The sequence below is a fragment of the Haemaphysalis longicornis genome, unplaced genomic scaffold (genome assembly GCF_048455015.1).
Source record: "Haemaphysalis longicornis isolate Haplotype H1 unplaced genomic scaffold, Haemaphysalis longicornis Haplotype H1 scaffold_2, whole genome shotgun sequence".
NCBI lineage: Eukaryota > Metazoa > Arthropoda > Arachnida > Ixodida > Ixodidae > Haemaphysalis > Haemaphysalis longicornis.
Genome location: NW_027526295.1, coordinates 287,975,040 through 287,999,625, shown reverse-complemented (window position 1 = coordinate 287,999,625; position 24,586 = coordinate 287,975,040). Strand labels below are relative to the sequence as shown.

At 47.4% G+C, this 24,586-nt stretch overlaps 1 protein-coding gene across 1 annotated transcript; it reads left to right on the top strand.

The window, feature by feature from the left end:
• Positions 1 to 4,867: 4,867 nt before the first annotated feature.
• Positions 4,868 to 24,475, top strand: LOC144170832 (uncharacterized). The gene is made up of 2 exons (XM_077700850.1): positions 4,868 to 5,280; positions 21,787 to 24,475. Exons 1-2 carry the CDS (start codon positions 5,136 to 5,138, stop codon positions 21,972 to 21,974), a joined length of 333 nt encoding a protein of 110 aa, XP_077556976.1. The 5' UTR covers positions 4,868 to 5,135; the 3' UTR covers positions 21,975 to 24,475.
• The last annotated feature ends 111 nt before the right edge of the window (positions 24,476 to 24,586 follow it).

Here is a 24,586-nt window from a genome sequence, read left to right as displayed (position 1 = left end):
TCATCCTAACACTGTTGAATCAGTTTCTATTTTAAACTGTGCCTTTGACTCAGGTTGCACGGGAGAAAGCTTCGAGCTTTGTTTCTCGCAATACAGGCTTTTTTTTTGTTAGTTGTATCAAGTTGGTAGAAGACACAGGTTGAAGACACAGGTAGAAAACACAGGTTGAGGATACTAATAACAGATTGCGTATGAATAATTTGATTATATATGGACTATCAGATTCTTTTAATGAAAGCTGGGCACAATCAGAGGTTAAAGCACTTTGTTTCTTTGATAAGCAGCTCGGTGAACCTATTGCGCCTGACCGTATCGAACGGGCACATCGTCTTGGAATTTTCCGGGAAAATAAAAATCGACCGATAATCGTAAAATTTAGCAGTTACAAAGATAGAGAGCGTATGCTTTCTCGTGGATACAAACTGAAAAACACGAATTTCGCATTGCGCGAAGACCTTACCCCTGCTGCAAGGTTAGCACAATCCAAGCTTTTACAGTTCGCCCGCAGTTCTGGTTCGTCCTATAAACTAAGACACAATAAGCTTATTGTGAACGAAAAATCCTTCATCTATGATAATAATTTGGATCTCGTGGTTGAACCAAAAAGATAGCAGAAGTGGAAACGGGCGCCTGCTCGGAACGATTCACGCCGCGCACGCTCAGTGTCACAAACGTCCGACCTCGTCATTCTGAACGTAAATTGCCGAAGCATTAAAAATAAAATCGACGAATTTGCAATGCTTGTTGCAACAGCTAGTCCTCACATTATCATTGGCACAGAGTCATGGCTTCATAGTTCCATCCGTGATTCAGAAGTTTTCCCGCCTGGCTTTGAAGTATACCGCAGTGATAGGGACACGAAGGGAGGGGGCGTTTTTGTGCTCGTTGACTCCAGCCTACAATCCAGTCCACTGACAGTATCGTTCACACACGCGGAATCGATATGGTGTAATATTCATCTAAAAAATAATGGTCAGGTAATAACAATTGGTTCCTTTTATCGTCCTCCTACATGCACCAACCCGGATGTTTTTCGGTCCTTATCGGACTTCCTGTCTACTCTAAAAAACGATTACATAGTATACGAGGCGATTTCAATATGCCGCAAGTGCTATGGTTAAATCAGAAATCGGTCTTAACAGATTCGTCTGCACTTTCGTTAGGCTTTCACGAACTGGTTCTGGCCAATGACCTTTTCCAGTTTGTAAACGAACCCACTAGAAAAGGGAAAGAGCAAGCTTCTGTTTTAGATTTCAAACAGACAATCACTTATCAAAGATGTTAATATCATCCCAGGCATCAGCGACCATGACGGCGTTCATGCCTATCTGTCCCCGCTTAACTGCAAAAGAGTGCATACCAATCCGAGAAAGGTATTTTTCTATAACAGAGGTGATTACGCAGCTTTATCGGAAGAACTTCAGTCTTTCCTTCCAGAATTTAATGAAATGAGCAACTCACTTACTTGCAATTCATTATGGGACACACTGAAAATTAAATTGGAACACTTAGTAGAAAAATATGTCCCTAGTAAAGTTATCTCCCGCAAAAAACGGGCTGATAAGCCATGGATTCCTCGAGATACTTTGCTGCTAATAAAGAAAAAACGTCGTCTCCTGAACGCGTACAGGAAAAGTAAAAACCTAAGCATTTTAGATGCCATTAGGAAGCTTGGCAACGATATAAAGAGTCGTAACAAAGACTCCAAGGAGAAGTATTTTTGTTCTCTTGGAACGAAGCTTAAAGAAAACCCCAAGGAAATGTGGAAATTTGTTAAATCCCAGGGCAAGGAACCTACAGGGGTACCCAGCCTCCAAGTTAATGGTGAAATACTTACGGACGACTCTGAAAAAGCTACTTGCCTTAATCATTATTTCAAATCAGTCTTTGCACCCCCCTATTCAGGAAACCTCCCTCCTGTGCCTGAAACGATAGACCAGCCTATGGGCCCCATAACTATCACTTATAATGGTGTCCTCAATCTGCTTAAAAATGTTAAAGTTAGTTCAGCTGGTGGACCGGATGGCATACCGAATTATGTTTTGCATGCTTGTTCTGAAATCATTGCCCACTTTCTGGTTACCTTGCTCACCATAACGCTCGCTACCGGTGAACTGCCTTGTGACTGGAAAACCGCTAATGTGGTCCCCATTCACAAAAGCGGCTCCAAAAGCAACCCCGAAAATTATAGGCCCATTTCTCTTACAAGCGTGTGCGGAAAAATTTTTGAGCACATAATTTATAGTGCAGTAATTAAACATTTAGAAAGCAATAATTATTTTACAAATTATCAACATGGTTTCCGGGCTGGCTTTTCCTGTACGACTCAATTGGTTGAATTTAGTCATAACATTTTCTCCTCATTTGACCAAAACGAACAAATAGATTGTGTATTTTTAGATTTTAAGAAGGCCTTCGATTATGTTCCTCACGCCTTACTTTTACACAAACTATCTTTTCTTGGCTTAGACTGCAATGTAATGCAATGGATAAGGGTTTATTTGGAAAATCGCACGCAGCGCGTTGTTTTGCATGGGTGCCAATCTGATGCAGTGAGTGTCTCTTCCGGTGTTCCGCAGGGGTCTGTCCTGGGGCCTCTGCTTTTTCTTGTTTTTATCAACGACATTGTAGCTGATCTTAACTGCAAAGTGCGTCTGTATGCTGACGACTGTGTTATTTATCACCGTATAACTAGTTTGCATGATACATGCCATCTTCAAAACGATCTACATTCAATTCAGCGCTGGTGTAAAAAATGGAAAATGACGTTGAATGCAATGAAATGTCAGCACATTACTTTTTCGCGCAGTCGTAAACCCATTTTGTCGAAATATGTTCTTGACGATGTGCCCCTTAACACAGTTACAGATTTTAAGTACCTAGGCATTTACGTTTCATCCAACCTCTCCAGGAAAAGACAGGTTGAACATGTTTGTTCTTCTGCCTCCCGAACGCTTAACTTTCTTCGGCGCAATTTCAGGGCTGCCCCTCCTAAACTGAAAGAACTTCTTTATTTCACCCACGTAAGGTCCATCATGGAGTATGCGTGCGCCGCTTGGGACCCGCAACTTGCGTACTTATGCGAAATGTTAGAACGTGTACAGAACCGTGCCGCCCGTTTTGCCACGGGTGATTACAATTTCCGATCCAGTGTTACATTACTTAAAAACCAGCTTAACTGGGAACCCCTAAAAGAACGCAGGCAGCATGTCAAACTTAATTTGCTTTATCGTATCTATTTAAAAAAAAACTGGCATTGATCCTGACATCTTTCTGTTTACCCCACATTTCGTATCTAGACGGCGTGACCATAGTTGGAAAATTCGTGAAATACCTTGCCGTACAAATGTTTTCAAATATTCGTTCTTTCCTCACACCATTAGTTTGTGGAATAAGTTGCCCAGTGCTATAGTTGATTGTACCCCTGACGCGCTTTTTAGTAAGTATCTGTTAGACTTGTAGTTCTGTTTTTATTTTTGTATTTGTGACGATGTTCAGCGATGTGTTGTAGCCTGACTGCCACATGTATTGACCACATGTTCAATTTCCCCCTGCTATAATGCCATCTTGGCGCTGCAGGAAATCAAATAAATAAGTTAATGATTGGTTTGGGCATGCCTCATAGCCAATGTGAAACTTATAACTCTCAAAACACCCAATTTTTTTCTCCCTTTACGTAACATAGTGGTGTTAGTGTCAACAGGGCCTCATTGAAGGTCTCTGCAAAATGGAACGATTCATGTGGTTTACAATAAAGGTGAAGTTTAAACTCCGGTGCTGTAAAAAAACAGTCAGTTGGAATGTGAATTAGCGGGGGTTGTGAATGAGCGTGAGTGTAGGAAGCGAGTGGTGATTGCGAGTGAGTGTGAGTGGCCATTGCAAGTGGTGAGTGCGAGTGCGAGGGAGTGTAAGCGGCGAATGCGAGTGGTGAGCGTGAGCGCAAATGAGTGCGAGCGGTGACGATAAGTGGCGAGCGTGAGCGCGAGTTAGTGTGAGTGGTGGGGATGAGTGGAGAGCGTGAGTGCGAGTTGTGACGACGAGTGATGAGCGTGAGAGCGAGTGAGTGCGAGTGGTGAGGAATTTCGTGGTGATGTGCCCTTCAGTGCTCACGCATAAATAAATCCTGCAGCTTCGCTATGGTTCGAGCCTTGCGCGAGTTAGTGCAAGCTTCGCTAGTTGATCTGGTAGAAGTCTGCAATGCTGAGGATGACTTTGCAGCCAGCACTCGCAGCGAAGAAGACGGCGACCTCTTCGGCGCATATGAAGACGATTGCTAGCACCGCAACTGTGCAAATAAACACTGGCACTGAAACGTGACTAGTCATGGGTCCGGCAATGCTCCCCTGCAGCCACCTCGCCATTGTTGTTGTTGTTCCTTTGTTTGCGGCGCATACCCACTTGGGGGATTGGCCAGGGTCGGGAGCTTTTTGGGGCTAATGCGCCCGTGAGTGCAAGCTTCCCTGGACTTTTTTCTTCCTCATATGTAAAACAGTCCATGCACTCTAATATCATGTGGCCGAGAGTTCACGAGCAAAAAAGTGTCGGTTCCCTTGCTTTTTTTCTTTTTTCAATGCATAAGGGGCTGTCACAATCGCGCCATACATCAAAAAAAAAGAGAAAAATAGGAGTCCTTCATCCAGCATATACGCGCTTAATCGGGCCCGTCACAAGAGTTTCATCCAACGCGGTAACATGTTGAAGGGGTAATTTAGCGCACAGCGGTCTTATCACGCTCGAAATTCGCGTAACAGCGTTCCCAACCGTACATTCATCCGCCCTTGCTCGGTATTGAACGCCACTCGCGAGTACTGCCGCGGCACGGAGCGCGCCCCTTTCGGGAGGCGCAGCTGCAGTATCACCGCTGCGGCTAAAACCCGAAACGAAGCGGCGCAAGCTGCTGACAAACGCGGCGCTCAACACGGGTGCCACGGCGGACTTTGGGGAGCTATCGCATCAAGCGTGCCGCTCAAATTTGCCTCGGTCACTCGCAACGACAGCCGCCGACATCGCTAACGGCGGCGGCGGCGTACTGCGTGGATTTCGCGCGCCGCGCTTCGATTGACGGCGGAGGGAGAGACGGCAGGGTGGGCTTGACGGCACTGCAGCAAGCCGGGGGTTCTCCTGCTGCGGCCAAGATGGCGGAGGGCGACGCGTCGGTCGGAAATGCGGACCTGGGCGAGATCGACCTCACGTGGATGGACAAGCTGCGCAAGATGGTCTCCAGCGACGCCGAGTGGGAGGCCATCATCCTGAAGAAGATGGAAGAGAAGAGGAACAGAGGTGACCACTTTCTCGCCGGGTTCGCGTCTGCTGCGGCGGACGCATATTGCGGCCCGCTGCGGTGCGAGAGCCAGGGCCGCGTTATGCCAGCTGCTTTTCTCGGCCGCTCCTCTCTCGTCGGCCTTGCTGGGTGCAAGCTGCGGCCCGCTGCGGGCTCGGGTCCCTTTGCGCGCGGATCGGTGCAAGAGGAGGGGCCGCGAGGAAAATGCGAGTCACTGCGTTCCTTGCGGCAAATCAGCTGGAATCGTGCATGCGTCCAGAAAAACGACAGAAGGTGATCTCACGTCCGAGCACAACTGTGGAAAGGAGGCGCAAAATTTACAGGCGAGAACGCATATCAGAACCGAAATAGCAGCGCTATGAGTTGGCAATGCGTGCAGAGCGCGCGGTTTATGTACGTCCCTTTGTTTATTGATTTTTTCCCCCGAAGTTTCGAACCTTCCGTTTCGCGGACCATTCGAAGAAGCGCTCATATTTGCATATGTGCAACCCAGCACACAAACGGCGGTGAAATTTCGAGCAAAAGGTAAACGACGTATATTAGCTCATACATGCCACGATGGAAATCCATCGGAAAGCTGACTCGCGAATAGTTGAAACGCTTTCGTTTTCATTCCTTTTCCGACATTGATCAGCTGAACGGGCGCTCATTATCCATCGCGGTTTCTACATTGCGCTCAAGGGCCTATACTTTCGACGACCATGTGGCTGGCGTTCTCAACGGTTTTACATTAATGTGCATCTGGCACAGCGGGAAATGGGTCACGTGAAGCGGTAGACCGACATGGTTATGTTGTCTGTGTGCTCACATAGACAAGCAGACACAGTTACAAATAAAGCCAACAAGACGCCAGGATTCTTGCGCCGTAATTTCAGCAAGGTCCCGTCCTAACTAAAGTTGCTGCTGAATAAGTCACTCGTTCGACCCAAGCTCGAGTGTGCTGCTGTTATTTGGGAACCTTGTTACGCCACTCTGGAACAGAACCTTGAGCTCGTGCAAAATAACGCTACCCGCTTTGTCATTTCCAATTACGATCGTACAGCCAGTGCTACAACGAAGAAATCTTTTTTGTGCCTTACCGGGTTGTCAGTACACGCAGGAAATTATTTCGTTTGTCTTTTTCATAAAGATTATCACCCTTCTTTGAAAGAGCAACTAGTTACAAATTACATCGCCCACTTACAGATATTTACGTCTCGACCATCATAACAAGGTTTGAAATACATTTTGTCGGGCGACTGCGTTTTATCACTCATTCATACCTAACACGTCAGCACCTTCCTCCAGACATTGGATCCATTTCTGATCATTCTTTTCTTCGTCAGACCTTGCCTGCTTTTATGCAATACGATATTCCTGCGTAATTTTGTATGATGAGGTTACCACGATTGTTTACGTCTGTAGTAAGCTGTTTTTTGGTCTCTTAAATACTTATTGTGTGTTTCTACACAGTTTTGTGTATATCTTCGTCGAGTATGTTGTTTAAATTTTGATAATTTGCTTTGTTTTGTATCTCACAGCCAAAAATATTTTACTTTGCCTTGACGCAACCTACATTGCACTGTTTTGCCCACTCTACTGTACAGTGCCTTAAAGTTTGAGAGTTTGCGAAATAAATAAACTTTCGGTTAAACAAAACCAACAATCTTACGCATCATTGATTTCAATGAATATACGTCGAAACGTTGCGCTTTCCGCTATCGCGTGTGCACCAACTGGCAAGATCCTTCGAAGCAGTTTCCGGGCAGGTCGCTTTACTTTCGCGACTAGTTTCCGATAACTTCATTAATGCTCCCCGCATGATTCCAGTTCCGGCGAGCGCTTGCATTGTGCACAATGGAAGCCATGTCACTACTTAAACAGCAGCATGTCATTTATGTCCCATTCCTGTAATGGCACAGCGGGGGTGTCCACCTTTTTTGCAAAACGGCTAGCTTGTAAAATGCGGTACGGGAGACACCGTGAAGCAAGGACAATTTTGTGTTTCTCGAGGCAACGAAGGCAACGAGGCCTGCACTAGTGCCGTGGCTGGCACTAACTGAAGAAAAAATCGCGAAAGGAACTGAGTGCCCCGGCATTTCTTTTGCCTCCTCCAAGCGGAGGAAATTGGAGAAAGACGCGCAATCTCTGTCTGCAGTTACTATCGGGCCATCGCCGTGCATGGTGACAGCCGCGAAGGACGTTCCCTATGTAGGCGTTGCGGCCACCCTAACCACTTTCCGCATAAAGTCGGCCTGCACTGCACGCTTCGATAAACGGCTGGGTATTTTATGACACAGTGCCTGACGCACCGGGGCAACGGTTGCCAAGTCTGCATAAGGCAAACCCAAAGAAAGCTGCATCCTTTCCTTTGTGTTTACTTGCAACCTCATTGACCGGCTACGAAATTCGCCGCTAACGTCTTGTAATCTCGAACGAATAATTGTTATTTCCTGGCACTTGTTGGTCAGGCTGTCAGGCTTGTCCGTATGGGCGCCGGTGGCTTGATGGGTGGCAAAAGTGGCTGTCCGTACCCAAGCAGGGCCAAGTAGGTTGACCTGAGTAGGTTCAATTTGAGAACAGAGGCTGCAGCGACGAGAACTCCTTCTTGCCTACAAGATGTGAAGCCCCACACCACCACGATGTGCAAAACAACGCTGTGCACATGTTTGCCGCCAGAGCAACATCGCCATTTTCTATATCACGGTCGTTCAGGGCTTCATCTATATTGTGAAAGGAGGAATTCATCACCTTTACGCTTTTTGTCTCAGGGTCAGCGCCGTATAGACCTTTGGCACGGCACGATGCACGAGAAATCGCCGGTGATTTATCGATGCCCGTGTGCTGCAGGCAGCCGTGGGGTGCCTATTGGCTTCCATATGAGGCGCAATTCTCAGTTTTGTCCATATCATGACGGTTTGATTCAAAGTTGCCGTTTCGAGCGAGCCCCGATTGACTGAATGCAGGCGGCCAGATGCGACACAGTACAACCATTGGTCAGAGGCCGCGCAAGTGCGTCACGACTAAAACGGAGGCGAAATGGACCTTTTTGAACGTCTACGCGTATACATCTGCCCCGCATATTGCACTTGTTTATGTGTTACCAGCCGTAAATACAGCTTGCGCCAACGTCCATTGCCGGTTCGCGGCGAAGCTAAAGCCTCCCGCAATTGACTCCATCCCCGCCATTTTCGCCACATCGTACTGAGCAGCAAGTGCCCCAACGGAACGTTCCTTTTAAAAAGCGAATTAATTACACTGTCGGAAAAAATGTGAATTTGGAATTATACGCAATAAGGGTCCTTGCAGGAGAATGAAAGCGTCCTGGGCTCAAATGATGTCTATAAGGCTAACGCACGGTCAAGGGACTGTGTTACGGTAGTACAAACAACGCGTTCACTGGTATTGTAACACAAGGACGACTAAATCAATTTGCGCATGTCAATCGGACATAAAAGCTTGGTTCAAGCAACGTCGGGCAACTTGTGTACAACTGGGCGAGTGGAAATGAATTGACCTTCTTCGCTTCTGGAAGATTTCTTAGTAAATTTCCTCACGGCAATAAATCACGATGCGGTGTCGGAGATCTCTTTAAAATTCGCTCATTTAGAAACAAGTGGGACTTGTATTTTAATACGTAATTTAATAAAACCGCTGATCGTTGCGCCACAAGTTTGAAGTGAAAGAGCTAGACAAGTCGATATGCCTCATTCCATTCAACGCCTCCAAGTAACTCATAAAATATGGTCTCGAACATATATAAAAAGTTTGTGTTCCTGAAAGTTCGAATACTAGGCACGGTGCGAAAGAGGAAACATATGCGGAGAACATGAAACTATGACAAGGCGACCGCGCTGTCGGCGACGTCAGTGCTGACCATTTACAGTGCGGCGATTTGGGCGCGGCCTTGTTGGACGACGTGACGTCATTCGCCATGGCTGCCTTTCAGAACGCGCTTCTCGCCGAGGCCTCCATGCTTTCGGTGCCCGTGCGCATCGGCACGCGCCGGCGCGGCTTGATGGGCGAGTTTGACCATTTCTACAGTAAATCCCTCTACATCCAACGGTTTCATCGCCATGGGCAAAAACGCAAAGGCCTAAGGTGCCGAGCGCATGCGCCAGGCTAATCACGCGTACAGCATGGAGCTTTATGGATGATAAGGCGCTTGTGAACAATGGGACCCCCCACCAAGTGTTCCTGGTAAAGATTATGTTTTCGGATTATCTTTAAGGGCTAGGCAGGACTAGCGTCACTAAATAGAGCAGTTCTTGCCCAAGACGCCGAGCGCATGCGCCAGGCTAGGATCCAGCATTTGCTGCCAGAGTAGTGTCAGCAGATAAACTGTAACGGAGCTGCGTATGGCACAACAGCAAACCGTTCGGGATTCACCGACTACAATGCCCAGCTTTCCCACGTCATGTACTCTCACGCGCATGTGAAAAAACTAAGCGTTTCCCGGCCTCGGGCTTGGCCGACGCTCTGGGCCCTGCAGTGAAGCCTGAACGGTTTGCTGTTGCACCATACGCACATAGGCTGTCCCATGGGCTGAAAAACGTCGCGCAGCGCTATGGTGTCGGTGTGGTTTTTTTCTGCACCACAAAAGCTTGCCAAGATGTGAGCTCGAGTGCGCAGCCGCGCAGAGGGCAAACGCACAGAGGGTAGCTGTGGTGTGCTTTCTCCCGTGCAAGACGGGTATAGCTTATCGGCTTCCTCCGTCTGGTGGCAAGAGCTACGTGGGTCACAGTGGTCGATGTGTCACAACTCGCCTAGGTGAGCATAGAAGGTCGCCAAAAGCGACCACCTACTCCCGGCTAGCAGACCGCTGCCTTTGCTAAAAGAAACAACCGTTCTTTCCAGACACGCCAGGCAGACAGGCTGGGAAATTGTTGAAGCCTTTCACATCAGGAAATTGGGAGCTGGTTGTGTAATCCAAACGTCGATAGCGCTGTGTGACTTAGCTAGCACGTGCCGTTAATCTTGATGTTCCGATGTTTTTTATCCCAGTTATCAGCCCGGATGTGGCCCTTTGTTCATTCTTCATGAGTCTCACGTTAAGATTTCGAGTTCTGACTAAGTGGGGGAGGGGTAAGAGGGAGCGTGTTTGATTTGAATGTTTTGTTTCTCTCTCTCTCTCTCTCTCTCTCTCTCTCTCTCTCTCTCTCTCTCTCTCTCTCTCTCTCTCTCTCTCTCTCTCTCTCTCTCTCTCTTCTGTTGTAAACGTTTATTTTCCGCACGCATCCCGAGAATAAACTAGTTGTGAGTCAGCGCCCGTGCTTTCCGTTCCCATCGTGCAATTTTTGTTCGCGCTGTTGCCCAGAATGAAGTCAGCAGATAAAGTACTAGAGTGCTGCCACTGAGGCACGCAAGTCAGCAACGGCGGCCATTTTGTCGTTCACCAGTGTTGTGAGATTGCCGCATCTACGGCCTCGACGTTAACTTAGACCGGGCCGTTGGTTAACAACACTACCGAAGATGCAGCAAAACGGCATCTTTTGATGCTGAAATGCTGTTGCACGCGTTATCTTTGATTCACATTCGGAACGACGTCAGTTGGGCCGGACAAGCTAAGCGTACCATAGTTGACCGACTAAAAAGCATAAACAACAAAATGGCGGCGCCCACGAACCGTCGCAGTAAACAAATGTCACGTAATGGGAACTGACCAATGATCATGGCGGCGGCACGGAACAGTAAGAGAAAAAAGTACCGATACTCTGTACCCTTATCTAGTGGCACTGGCCGAGCGCATGACGGCGAAAAACATTTCATACCCTCCTCCATCACCATTTGTAGTGGTTCACAACAGCTTTGCTGGACATCCAGTATCGCAGGGCGGTATGGCAACCAAATTTTTTAGCCTTGTTAACCTAATTTAGACTTCGTGTCCTGCTAAGTAGTGTGTGCCAACGTACAGAGATTACTTATCATAAATAATCACACGTAAACATTGTTTGAGCGCTGTTTGGATTGGCGCCCTTCGCTTAGTTTATTTCGCCCAACAGCTGTCCGACGGCTTTAGTTTTAGATGCGGAGCATCTCTTGCCAGTGCCGGATTAGGAAACTTTGGGGCCTGGGGCTACTGCGTCCTTGGGGCCCTAATGATGATGATGATAATGATAATGATTCCGCTTTAATAGGCGAAAATTTTCCAAGCCTATGTTATGCTCTCTGATCAGTGATAAATTGTACATAATTTTACGCTTTCCTGAAGCTAATTTCTTGGCTTGATGTCTAGTATTATATAACGGATTTTATCAAGCGTACAAGTTAGTATGGTTTGATCGCCGGTCCATCACAGATTCACAATTAATCGAAGCACCGTGTCGGCCTGCACACGCCATGGTACAGAAGAGTATTTTCTTACAAGAAGCGTATTTTATTAAGCTTGCAAGGTTTTTAGTTTTATTGTAAAGTTCTCCACCTGCATATATTGGAGGGCTCAAAGTCCGCGCAGGCAGCTGTCCCTTACAGACATCTACCAAACAGTTAGCTGTCCCGGCTTACGGGCCAAATTCTTGTAGGTTACCCACGCAGACGAGAAAGCATGCGGCGGTTAGAACACGCGCCGCCTTTGAAGGAAGTTGGAAAGGGGGGGCTCAGACGTGTCGCGCAGCGCATCCTTCATATAGCAGCACGACTGGCACAAAGACGATAAGCAAAGCAGAAAATTGACGCCTTTTGGGCTGGGGAGCGGTACGTTTCGTGCGTGGGTTTGCGCATGGCCGTCGAACTTTCAGCGGCGATGAACTCCTGTTGCGGAGCTGTGATGGTCAGTCGGCAAGCCGTTACACATTAACGGGTCGCCTTTGCGTTGGAGAGCGACATGTGAGCACGAGAGATGGCATCAGACAACAGTTTAATAGGGATCTCTGCTCACCCCCGCGCTGCTGCTCCCGTCGGTTCGGTCGGGTCGTTGTTTGGTCGTAACTGGCAGAGGGAAAACACGCTGAAGCTTCTCGTCTACATTCGGGGACGCTACGAATGGAGTCGCGCGGACATGCAGCTTCCGCAACACTTGTTGCTCAGACAGCCTGCACAGGCTACAGCACAGAGGCACGGGCTGAAGCCGAACGACCACGCTAGTGGCCTGCACAACCTTTGAACATTTAAATAACCATATATACGCTGCCCATTCAGCGAGAAATATGGAGTCGATATCAATCACGCTTATGCGATTCAACTGATCCACTAGCTTTATTGAACAGGTCTGCATCGCAAGGAACTTCCTTGTCAAGCGCTATAGATTGGAATTTGTGGCAGAAACTGTGTATGAGCCCGTAGGGCAGTGCTTAAGTTGTCAATAATTACATAGAACGTCCCTCAGGTTTAAACAATTTACAATGTTCTTCAAACATTATTTCATTATTTGCATGCCTGACCCTTTCTTATACCGAAACGTGCGCGCGCCGAAACGCCCGCGTACTTAGATGTCCGTGTATCGAAAAGACTACCGAAACGACCTGTGTCGAAAAAGACCGAAGCGGAGATCGAGTCCTTTTTTATGTGGCTTCTTATGCCCGGTCAAGCTGTGTACCCACGACTTTGGGTCCAAGACGTCTTCTCATAAACTTCGGTAAAACAAGGAAGAGGAGTAGGAATAACTAAATTAAATTGAAATGGACTCGGAGGTTGTCAACCATAACGCAGAACTGGACGACAGCAACGCGGGGACCGCATTTTCCAGCATTAGAAGAGCGATGGAATATGCTGGAGAGAACGGAAAACACTGGAAAACGCCGAGCTGGACGACAACAACGCGGTGAGGTTGCTGGAAAGCATCGAATAACACGGGGACGTTGCCTCTGGGGACTGGGCTTCAGCCAGGGCGAACGGGATAGCACGAACGGTATGCTAGTACGGCCTCATGGCGCCGCTGCTGGGCTGGACACGGGAAGGCCGCGCGTCGGTTACGTGGTCGACTGGTTGTATTCCAGCGCCGCGATCGACGCATATGCTCCGAAACGTAGTGTTTGCGGCCCGTGCGGTGCCGCAAAATCCCACTTTTATAGCGTGCACTGCACGGAAAGAATGCTGCGTACGAGTGACGATTATCTCGTTTTATTGCATTGCAAGCGTCTGTCGTAATGAAAGTTTCTTGTATTGCTGTTATTAGCATTCCGGTCGCGTTTCAAAAACCTTGGCTACAAATTTGAAATTAAAATCACGGTAATGTTGGAACATCTAAGCGTAGACCGCTAACGAAACAAATGGATAAATGAAGAATTTCTCAAATTCCTGGGGTTGTTTGAGGGAATTGCAGTTGCATATATTGTACCGTGGACAATTTTTGATAAAAGAATCAGGCAGTAAGGGTAGCCCGTCGGCAAAACGGACGCATAAAGGACAAGCAAGATGTGCTTTTTTGAAATCATGGTGTGATCTCTGCAGTTCACATTTTGACATGTATATGTGGGTGTCTTTGAGAGCCCCATTGTATCAATCTGCGTGCCGTTGTTTTATTGTTTTTTTTTTCTATTGCGCAACCCTCTTATTTTAACGCGAACCATGTGTACAATCAAGCTTGATTAGTAAAAAAAAAACTTTGTAAAACCAGCTACTGAGTTGCTGCTACCTGTGTGAAAAGAAAACAAATGGCGCCAGTGAACTCATTGCGTTACCAAGACAGGTTGAATAACGTAGAAAGGAAGAAAACCGGCCGTGGCGGCCGCTTTTCTGATGGAGGCGAAAAGCAAAAACGCCCGTGTGTACGAGATTTCGGTGCACGTTAAAGATCCCCAGGTGGTCAGAATTAATCCCGAGCCCTCCACTACGGCGCTCCTCATCGCCTGCGTTGCGTCGGCGCGTTAAACCTCACAATCAATCAGAAAGGAAGAAAACGCGCGCCTTCGCTCTAGCCCGGCCGTTCCGAAAAAATTCTGGGGATGCGTCGTCCCTACCGAAGGCCTGTCGCGCGACAGCACTCCCGGTATTCTAGTTCACTATACTCCCGGGGCGGGGGAGCCCGCAATACGAAGAAATGAGAAGGGTAGGTAGGGGTCGCGGAGCAGGTTCTCGTTATCGGCCGGGGAACACTTTGTTCCCTCGTGCTGGCTTTCGCTCAAAATTTCGCGGTGGCTACGTGGCTGAGTGGCTCGTCCGCATTTCACATCTGCGCTGTGCCTACTTGAAGTTACGCGTAAGTTTTTTGCAAAAACGTGCATCTTATATCTCCTGGAAGTGCTAGCAGCAACATGTGAAGCTACGGAAGCTGTGGTAGAAGCAAGAACAGTGATCCGCATTCCAAGCGTCTCGAAGTGAGGACTGGCGCTTTGATGCGAGTGAATACGACGAATCTCGCAGGCAGCGTGATTTGGAATACGTGCAATGTGCTTAGACAATCGGCTGAAATGTAGTGACCCCTGCGTGACTTTGGCAGGTACCGTGCGTGCGTACTCTTCGAGATAGTGCTGCACCACAGAGACGTGCGCTTTTCGCCGCAGGATACCTTTTCAGGCCTTGCTTTACGAATGCATTAACAACGGATCAAGGTTCACCAAGGCAAGGAATCCAGCTAAGAAATGACTTTCCATTTTAATTCTCTCATGTTCTCTCACGGTTTGCGTTTTAAATAAAACAGGGTCAAGAAATATTTGTTTACTTGTGTTTTAATGGCCCTAAGGAATACAAGGAACCAATTTTCGAATGGTTATTGTCGATTCTTGTTTAATATTTTTTATGCCTGGGAGAATAAATTTGCTTTCATGAACCGATTGAGCGTTATTGATGGAACGCAATGATCAAACAATGCAGTCAGCGGGGCGAAATCAGCTGAAAAGTTCCCAAATGAGTCTGGCTAAATTTTGTAGCGCTACTTAGGTTTCTGTGAAGGAAGGACTTCTGTATTTCCTGTTAGCAGCTATGCGGGTTTGTAATTACAGGGCTATTAAAGAAAAAGGCCCAGCGCGAGCATCGGCCACGCTATCCTCTGGAGACGGCGTGGTCTCCGGCGTGTTCCAGCGTTACGTTCCAGCGCGCGCCGGATCCACGCGTTTCCGCGTCCGGCGTGTTCCAGCATCCAGGGTCCGGCGCGCTCCAGCGTTTCCACGTCCGGCGTATTTCAGCGTTAGATAGTCCCATAATCAGGTAAACGCTGGAAGCGGAGCACCAGCGCCACTGGGTTTTCCGATAGGAGCCCTGAGAGCAACAAAATTGATTGATCGATTAAAACCGAACCCGCGTCCTCGTGCTCAGCAGCGCAAAGGGCAACAAAATACAAGCCCAAGGGTTGTAACATCGTGTAATGTGACACAATTATGAATGTCGCCCCGAGGATTGTTTGAAAACTTTCCTTTCCAGCCTACACTAAAATGGTTGTCTGCGGACGCACTATATGATGAATATGACGGTCTGCAGAACAAAATAACCCTGCATGGACGTGCAAGCTTCGCTCCATTTTAACATTCAGCCAGATTGTCAATTCTTGTCTAATGATTGGCAATTCGCTGAATTATTTCTCTTCGCCTTCAAAGCCCCCCTCCCTCTCCCACCCGATTTACGGGCCGGCCCTCCGCTGTGTGGGTTTCTGCAACTCGGCCCTCCACCTCAAAACGTTGCCGACCCCTGTTCTAGTCAATTAAGTGCGAACTGGTAATAGATGAGGCGAGAGCGTAATTAAATAAACTGAGAGCAAACAAGGAAACAGAACGGCCGCCTATAGTTCGCCGACCGCTTTGCTCTACGGCCCACAATCGCAATACGTTCGCTGTATTTTGTCACTGAGCCAGGACACAACTAAAAGGCAACCTAGCGCTGCACCGCGTATTTGTAACGGCGGCGCAAACCAGGAGTGTTAATTGAAAGTACACTGCACAGATGCGCGAAAGCGCGGCGCACAGCAGCAGACGAGCGTGCGGGGTCATCTAGGTGGAGTTGGCCAGACCCGCTGACTTTTTACGCACTATCGTCGCCAATTGCGTTACTCCTTTTTGTAGCGTGAGCTACACTGGCCGAGGTTGAGCAGTTCCGCGTGGCTCCTGGAGAGCCGTGCTGCGCATGCGCTAGGAGCAGTGCCGTCACACGGCGCACAGCTGGCGCACCGGATCCGCCACCGCGCGCGCCTCGCCGGCCTGCGCATTCCAGAGGAGTGACGTCATAGCCGCGGCAGACGCACTGGCGCCGGCGCGTGCCCAGCTGTGCGCCTCCGTTGCGCAGTAGCCAAGACTGACGCGGCGTCGGAGCCGCTTGATGGCGCCTCTCATTTTGTGCGCGTGCGCAGAGGTACCATGTGGCGGGGCGTTTGCCAGCTCACTCTACGTTGGCATAGCCGAGCTAAGCCACTCCTAACCATTTTTTATTTCTTTTTGGTTGGCAGTTGTTGAAAAGTCCTTGCCACCAAGTATATCAGTCTAAACAAGAAGCTCTCACTTCAAATTCCACTTAATACGACCACGGTGAACCTGCGAGCGCGGGCGAAAACTGAGCGCATACGTTCTGAGCCTCAGTTGCAAGCGATAAATGCAAACGTTTTTTTTTTTTCCCGACCTTTTCACACTGTTTTGTGACATACCTGTTGTGATTTAAGCGCGACACGCCGGGCGTATAGATAGAACCTAATTCAATAATTGAATCATGCTTGGGGTCGGCACGCCGGGGACTCGTTAACGAGGCATTTCATATCTACAGGGAAGGAGCTAATTGTGTGAGCACCCCTTCAATCGCTCTTACAGATAAGGAGATAGGCTACCTACGAGGGCGCATGTGTGACACATAGGCTGGCGCGTGTGGGGATGTGTAGGGGTAGGTCGTGGTGTTATGTTATCTTTCTTTGTTTTTCGGACGCTAAGTAAAATTTCAGTTGTAGTCTAGCGAGTGTCCTGTGTACTTCTTCTTCGTCCGTGTCTATTTTTCGCTAGTAATATGCAGTCAGATAACCAACTAGCCCAACTTTATGCCTTAACTGTGACATTTATGCAAAGGCGAGTCTAACTGCTCGCTGTAAACGGTCTATAATATCGTTTCCAGCATTCCTCTTTGTTTAGTGTTTCAGCTGCATGCAGCTTTAATCTGGTTTGCTCGTCGTTCCGCGCCAGTTGTTTTAAGTGCAATGCACTTCTTAAGCGACCCTGAACCTGCGTCCACCGGCGATGTCCGCGCACGTGGAGATGGGCGCGCGCAGCCTGGCCGCTGACATGGCACATACCCACGTGGGGGATTGGCCAGGAATCTCCTCGTCTTCCTTGGCAACGGGGGAGATGGGCGCGCGCTGCCTGGCCGCTGACATGGCACATACCCACGCGGGGGATTGGCCAAGAATCGGGCGTGAGAAGGGCTAATGCACCTGCTTAAAAAAGTACTGACACGAAATTTTAAAGCTGAGATCCGCTCTAGCAATCAAGTACAACGACAACACAAATAGGTGTCTGTGAATAAATGCATCTTTCTTTCTTTGTAGTTGTGTGTGTGTGTGTGATCTCTCTTTCGCGAACATTACCGAACCGCGCAAATTCAACTCGTGCATTCGCACTTTCACATTCTTCCCCTCGGGGAAATGCGGGGAATGTTTTCTTCGGTTAAAGGTACTCTGCAGCACTTCCGATAAACGCTTTCCCTTTTTCCTTTGCGTCTGGAAGCACTGCCAGCACATACCGGTGCCGTTATTTGCTCGCCGCACGTCGCGGCAGATTTCCTTCCGTTTCTGCTTTGCTTTTGCGGCTTTCTTTCTAAAGTGGCTATCGAATGTGTCCATTGCTGCAACTGAGGAAAGCCGGGCCAATATCCGCTACATAGCTGTAATGTTGTAATTCGAACGGTCCGAGAACGCCATGGACCCGCCGCGGTGGCTCAATGGCTAAGGCGTTGTGCTGCTGAGCACGAGGTCGCGGGTTCGATTCCCGGCCGCGGCGGCCGCTTTACCGGTGGAGACAAAAAGAAAACGCCCGTGTGTACGAGATTTCGGCGCACGTTAAAGATTCCCAGGTGGTCAAAATTAACCCGGAGCCCTCCACTACGGCGCGTCTCATCGCCTGCGTTGCGTCCGCGCGTTAAACCCTACAATGGCATAGAACGTCATGACCGGGAAAGAGATAAAAATCTTTTGAGCAAGTGTCTTAAGTTATCTGATGGGGACAGCCTTAATTTCAGGCGGAGGTATTCCGCGACGCCCTAGTATAAGTGCTGGGCGTGTTTGCTGAGTACGATATGCAAGCATTTAAGATTTCTATAAAAAAAAAGTAAAGAAAAAGTGTTGCAGCCTGCAGGGAGTCCTTAACTACGTGCATGCGTGAGAGTGAGTGAGTGAGCGAGATAGTGACCGGGGCGCGGTGCAAGGAGTGCACGAAACAAATCCCGTCCGTCTGTAATTTGCCATAAGCATACTTCCCAGTTAATCAGCTGGATAACACTTGAAAGGACCAGAGTTTCATTTGGCGGACGAACATTGGGCTCTTTCCTCCCATGGAAATCTAGCTGACAGGAATTCCACATTTGCACTACGGCCTACTAAAGCATGAAATGTAAGTGAAAGACGGCGGAATTCTAGAGTCGTCTTAGCGGCTACATGTCATATAGTCTTTTTTTTTTCGGATAGTATACATAAAACAAGGGTCGCTGCCGTTTTATGCAGCATGCACACTCCTTCCGTAGATGGCCATGTATTGACAGAACATTACCGGGAATTCTGTACCGTTTACAACTCCACTGTGCACTACCTAATTATGACAAGTAAATGAAACTCGGAGGAATGTTACAGTCGTCTTAGCGGCTAAATGTAATATAGGTAGTTTGTTTTGGCATATTTCGATAAAATAGGTGGCCATGTATTTACACCCGCTGGGACTTGCGTTCCGTTTACGACCTCACTTTGGAGTAACTAATTACGACAAGGAAATGACACTCGGGGTCGTTTTGGATACAGCCATGCTAGCCGCTAATTTCAGCATGATTTTTTTTTTTCAGAATACTTCAGGATACTTCAGGATACTTACATTGAATAATAACTGTTTTGTTGTTTTGGTTCTGACGAAAACTGCGTGCGTCGATGGAAATCGCATCCACAAATTTGACGGTAAAGCCAACTTTTTAGTGATAGCTGCGTAGCTCTCCAAAAAAAAAAAATTCTGGGTGGAATGCGTTGAAGGGACACCTGGGCTATGAGGCGCGCCGTGCTCAGTGGAGGGCTCCGGATTAATTGTGACAACCTGGGGATCTTAAACGTGCGCTGAAATCTCGACACACGGCTGTTTCTGCTTCTTGTCGCCATCTGAAAAGCGGCCGCCGTGTTCTGGGCTCAGCAGCATAACTATGCCTTGGCCACTGACGCGGCCGCCACAGTGTACAACCTTCTTTTTATGTTATTATATTAAATACACCCGATCGAGCAGGTGCAAAGCTAACAAGGTTGTGATGTGCACCCTGTGTGAGCTCGTATGAATTCGCTCGCATTCCCTCCAACACTTAGGCGTGCAGTGCCCAACAGTCGTACCCTATCATGCACCACGTGCCCTATCACGCACCTATCAAGAACGAAGTTGTGCTTGGTTGGATTGAGGCCTATTTTTCCTCCAGGTGCAAAGCGTCGTTATTGATGGCGAGTATTCAAGCCTACGAGTAGTTCGTTCCGGTATACCGCAAGGGTCCATTCTTGGTCCTCTTTTCTTCTTAATTTATGTCAATGATATCTTGAACTGCATACTGGTAAAAATGAAATTGTTTGCCGATGACTGCGTGCTTTATCAGGAAATACAAAATTCTGCTGACCAAGCTCTTCTAAATTCGGCATTAGACAAGCTTCAATCATGGTGCGAAACCTGGCACATGAAGGCTAATGTGAACAAAACAGTATCTATGAGCATAACACGAAAGCGGGAACCAGTAATGTTTTCTTATTGTATCGATGGTCACGCTTTATCATCCGTAAATAACTACAAATACTTAGAAGTAATAATTTCCTCAGATTTATGATGGAACGATCATTTCACGTACATAAAAAACGAAGCCATGCGCACCTTTGGGTATCTCAGAAGGACATTGAAAACGTCTACAAAAGAGATCAAACTACTAGCCCAGGTGAAAATATATTTTTTTCTAGCTGGAATATTGAACCAGAAATTTCCTCTTGCTAAAAATATTCTAGCAAGAAATAGCAGAATTTCTATCTAGAAATTCAGTTTCTAGTTTATTTCTAGCAGGATTGAGATTTGCTTCCAGCTAGCAATTGTCAGTCCAGCTAGACTAAGAATTTGTCTAGTTAGAAGCTGTCGAATTCAGCTAGAATATAAGAATCGAGTTAGAAATGAATCCGGAAATTATTATTTTTTGCTAGAAATGCTTTTTACATTTTCACGGGGGAGCCTACAAAACCTATGTCCGACTAATATTAGAATAGGCCTCAGTGGTCTGGGATCTTCACGCACAGGTCAATATCGCTAAATTAGAAAGCATACAACGAAAAACCATCCAATTTGTCAACAACAGTTATAGTTGGCTCATATCACCGAGTGTGCTTTTAGAAAACGCGCAGATAGATACTTCACAGTCTAGACGGTATTATGACCGGCAATAACTTCTGTACATAATTTTCTATGACAAACAGGCATGAATAAAAATACGTACATGCAGCCAGTGGTTGCTCGCTCTAAACACTCACAGCACACACAAAAAAAAAAAGCCAGAGGACTTTTCTTGTAGAATGAATGCCTTTAAAAATTCTTTTTTTTTTTTCAAGGACAATTTGTGAGTGGAATAGGCTAAGAGCAGACATTGTGGAATGTGCGTTCTTTGAATATTTGCTATCAGCGTTAACAAATAACTCTTGATTTACAACCCCATTGTCCGTCCTTTTCCTGTACTTTGAAATGGTACGCGCATGGACCTTTTCTTTCCTCCATGGGTACGCGCATGGCCGCATGGAGTCGCTACGCCTACTTCTCGCCCTACGCCGGTTGCGAAATTGCTGTTTCAAAAGCGAATAATGTGGCCAGTGCTTCAAAGGTCGGCAGCATTACAGAAATAAATAAGTATGTTCGTGAATAACACTTTGTTTATACGCTTTCGAGGATTTCTGACCATGGGAGTAATGAATGACGTTAAATTCCTGCTGCAAACCTACATAAAAGGAAGGGACTAAGGCTTGTCAGTTTTACATAGTACAAATGACCTGTTTCTTCATAATATTTGTGTGGGTATGCTGTGAACAAACTCCACCAAAGAAACAAAAAGGGAAGATAAAACCGATCACCCAGTTCCGAAAAGACAAAGCGGGGGACCACGAGCTGCCACGAGCAGCTAACAAAGCTGCCCATCTCAGTTACACCGGAAATACCTTGGCATAGGCAATTGCGGAGTGGCTTGTATATTTTCCCATCATACTTTGATAGCGCTTTCGATAATTGTTCTACCACCAGCATTTGGATAGCACTATTGTTACTTTTTCACTCCTACAGGAAACTCGCTACTTGGAACAAGACAACTTTTAACCATTCCGCATGGCACGATTGAGCGGACGTGAGGCTTTGTTGTCGACAGTTCTCCTTTGTTGACAGTTCCCCTAAAGGTACCCTCCTCTCTTCCTGCTGTTTGTCCGCTCGCAGAGATGGGCATCGAGATGCAGGAGGAGCAGCCGTCCGTGCTGGCTTCGGTTGGCGGCCTGTTCAACAAGATGAAGTCATACATCCCGACCCGCAAGGGAGGTGCTGACTTCTCTTCCAGCCAGGGAGCCACAAATGCGGACAACGCGCCCGCCGTTGACGGGAGCAGGGACGTCATGGAGTCCCAGTAGAATACCCGGCTCTCAGACACCGCAGCATTCCACGTGATCGTCTCTGCGGCGCCACTGTATGAGCTGTGGCTAAGAGTCAACAGGCCTGTGATGCCAGCTTGCAATCCCTGCAAGCCCGTACACGTGATTTCCTAGCGCAAAGGATGAATAGGTACGGGAAAAGTGCTAGACTGGAAGCTGTCATTACCATGTAACAAGTGGAAAATTCAGACGGCAGGGCGCTTGTAAGCCAGTAGAATGTTTCTGGGCGTTCAATTTGTGTCTCAATACCAAGCGGGCTTGGTGTTTTGTTTATGTGCTTCACATGCGTAGATAGGAACGTGCGTTTAATTTCTGCAAGCATATGTTGCTCATCAGTTTTCTTCTTCTTTGGTTGACCGATGGTATACGTGCAGAAATATTAGAGGCGAGTGTAGGAGTCTTGAGTGTCTTTTCTGGCAGGCCTTGGCGAAATACTTTCCCACTCTCAGTATTCCGTTACCTTTGTGTACTAGTCAACTAGGTCCTACCAATCAGTCGTGTTGTAGCACCTAAGATGCAAGACAACTGTGCATGTATTTTCTGTCTAAACACCCCTTAAATGCAAAAGCTTTTGTTTCAAACTCCCCGTCAACCAAGCATGTTGAAGTGTGCGGCTACAGCCCCATGCATGAGTGGCACAGAGGCACGGGCACTACCGTGGATGCCCTTTGTTTCATACGGATGCAAAGCCAGAACAGCTGCCAGTTGTGGTCGGGGTGCAAAGCAGAAACGACAATCCGCTGGCGCTGACTGTTTGCCTGTGGTGTCAGCGTGCATGTGTAAGAAGCACTGTGATCCCCAGGCCAGATGGCAGCCTTGTGTGCACTCCACCAGTGCTGACACTAAACAGGAGAGCTGCCAGAAGCACATGTTTGGCTTGTGCTCGTAGCAACTAGACCGCGTCTTGTGGGATGCTTTACCTAAACTGCTATGATGCGCTTAGAGTACTGCAAAATGTGTTACCTGTAAAAAGACCTGCGGAAATAATTTTCAATTGACTAAGACTGTCAAGTAAGTGAAGTGCAGAACCCATTGCACATTAACTTCAGGGTTATCAGGCCCGCAGTGGCGTATCATCCTTGCTTTGCCGAGAGTATTTTTTAAGCACTATGTGTCAAGACTACGGTTGTGAAGTTACTTGGAAACATGCTGTGATGCTTTGGGTCGTTAGTTTCTCTTCTGCCAATTAGTATATGATTTTTAGTGGATGATACGGGCAGTAGCGTAGGCACTGTACAGTAAGGTAGATAATATTCATGCGCACACCACTTTAACTACGGCCATAAATAGACTTTCACAGACAACAAACTTGCACGCTGATGTACTTAATAATTATGACATAGCAGTATGCTGGACAGCATGTAGACATGAAAAGTGCCTAGAAGCCCGTGGACTTAAGCCACACACAACATTTGATTGCCGACTGTGTGCTCTCCTTTGTTCAACAAGTAGGGGAAATAATTCCACCCAAGCAAAACCACCGATGGTGCTCCGCAGTATTGTCTGCACGAGGCTGAGAGATTAAAAAATGATTCAGGCTAATAATAAAACACTGCCTGTACATTACATCGTCTGTGCAATGAACAAGTTATGCGATGATAACTGCTGACACAACCTAGTCATACACTTCGCATATCAGCACTACGACAACGTAGAGTGAATTTTGTGCTTTGTTGTGGTTAGGCTGTATGTGTACAAATGTTCGTTGAATGAAGCAGTCAGGTTGCCCACATGCTTTGGAGCCTGGGATCCCACATTTGTTATGCAAATACCCTGATGCAAGATGTGGCCAGTGCAGGCTGTCCCCAACAGGTCACAACAGGGCACGAAACCTTCTGGCTGTGATGCAGTATCGGACACAGTTGCCGTTACTGGTAAACACCGAGTCTGTGTGTCCTGTAACATATATATACACACATACACGCATGTATACCAGCTACACTTCTACTTCTTCACCTAGTACCTGTCCTTGGTAGCAATTGTATGTACTCTTGGCAGCAACACAAGCCTGTGCTAGCAAATCTCCAATGAAAAGCCTTTCTGGTCACTCCTCAGTAGGGAGTGTTGACACTGCAACCATAGCATTGTCTGTCCATATTCTCAACGAAGACTTCTTGTGTGCGTGTGTGTATGTAGTCACAAGTATTAAATGCAGCACAGCGAATAGTCAAGGTCTCAGACTAGGAACCGGGGATGAAATGGTGGTGCTGGCATCTTTACATATACTTACTGACATCCCAACGAAGTGCTTCACAATGCTCCAACTGCAGGCTATTTTCAATAGGTCTCTCAGATGGCTAGTCATTTCCTTGCCTTAATTGTTGACATCTATCAGCCTAGGTAACAGCACGCTTTGCAATTGCAACAAGGGACGCTCCTTGCAAAATAGCATCTTGTTCTTTTGCCTGTATACTGTATTGTACTGGGGGCTGTACTTGGTACTCTTGTTTCATTTCAATAAACAAAACTATGTGCCGTTACCAACAGGGACTCCCATAAATTTGTTGTAGCTTCGAGTGATAAGCACACGGACCTACACCTTTTGTTCTTTGGTGATGTTGTTGCAACAAAATCTGCACCAAAACTGAGTT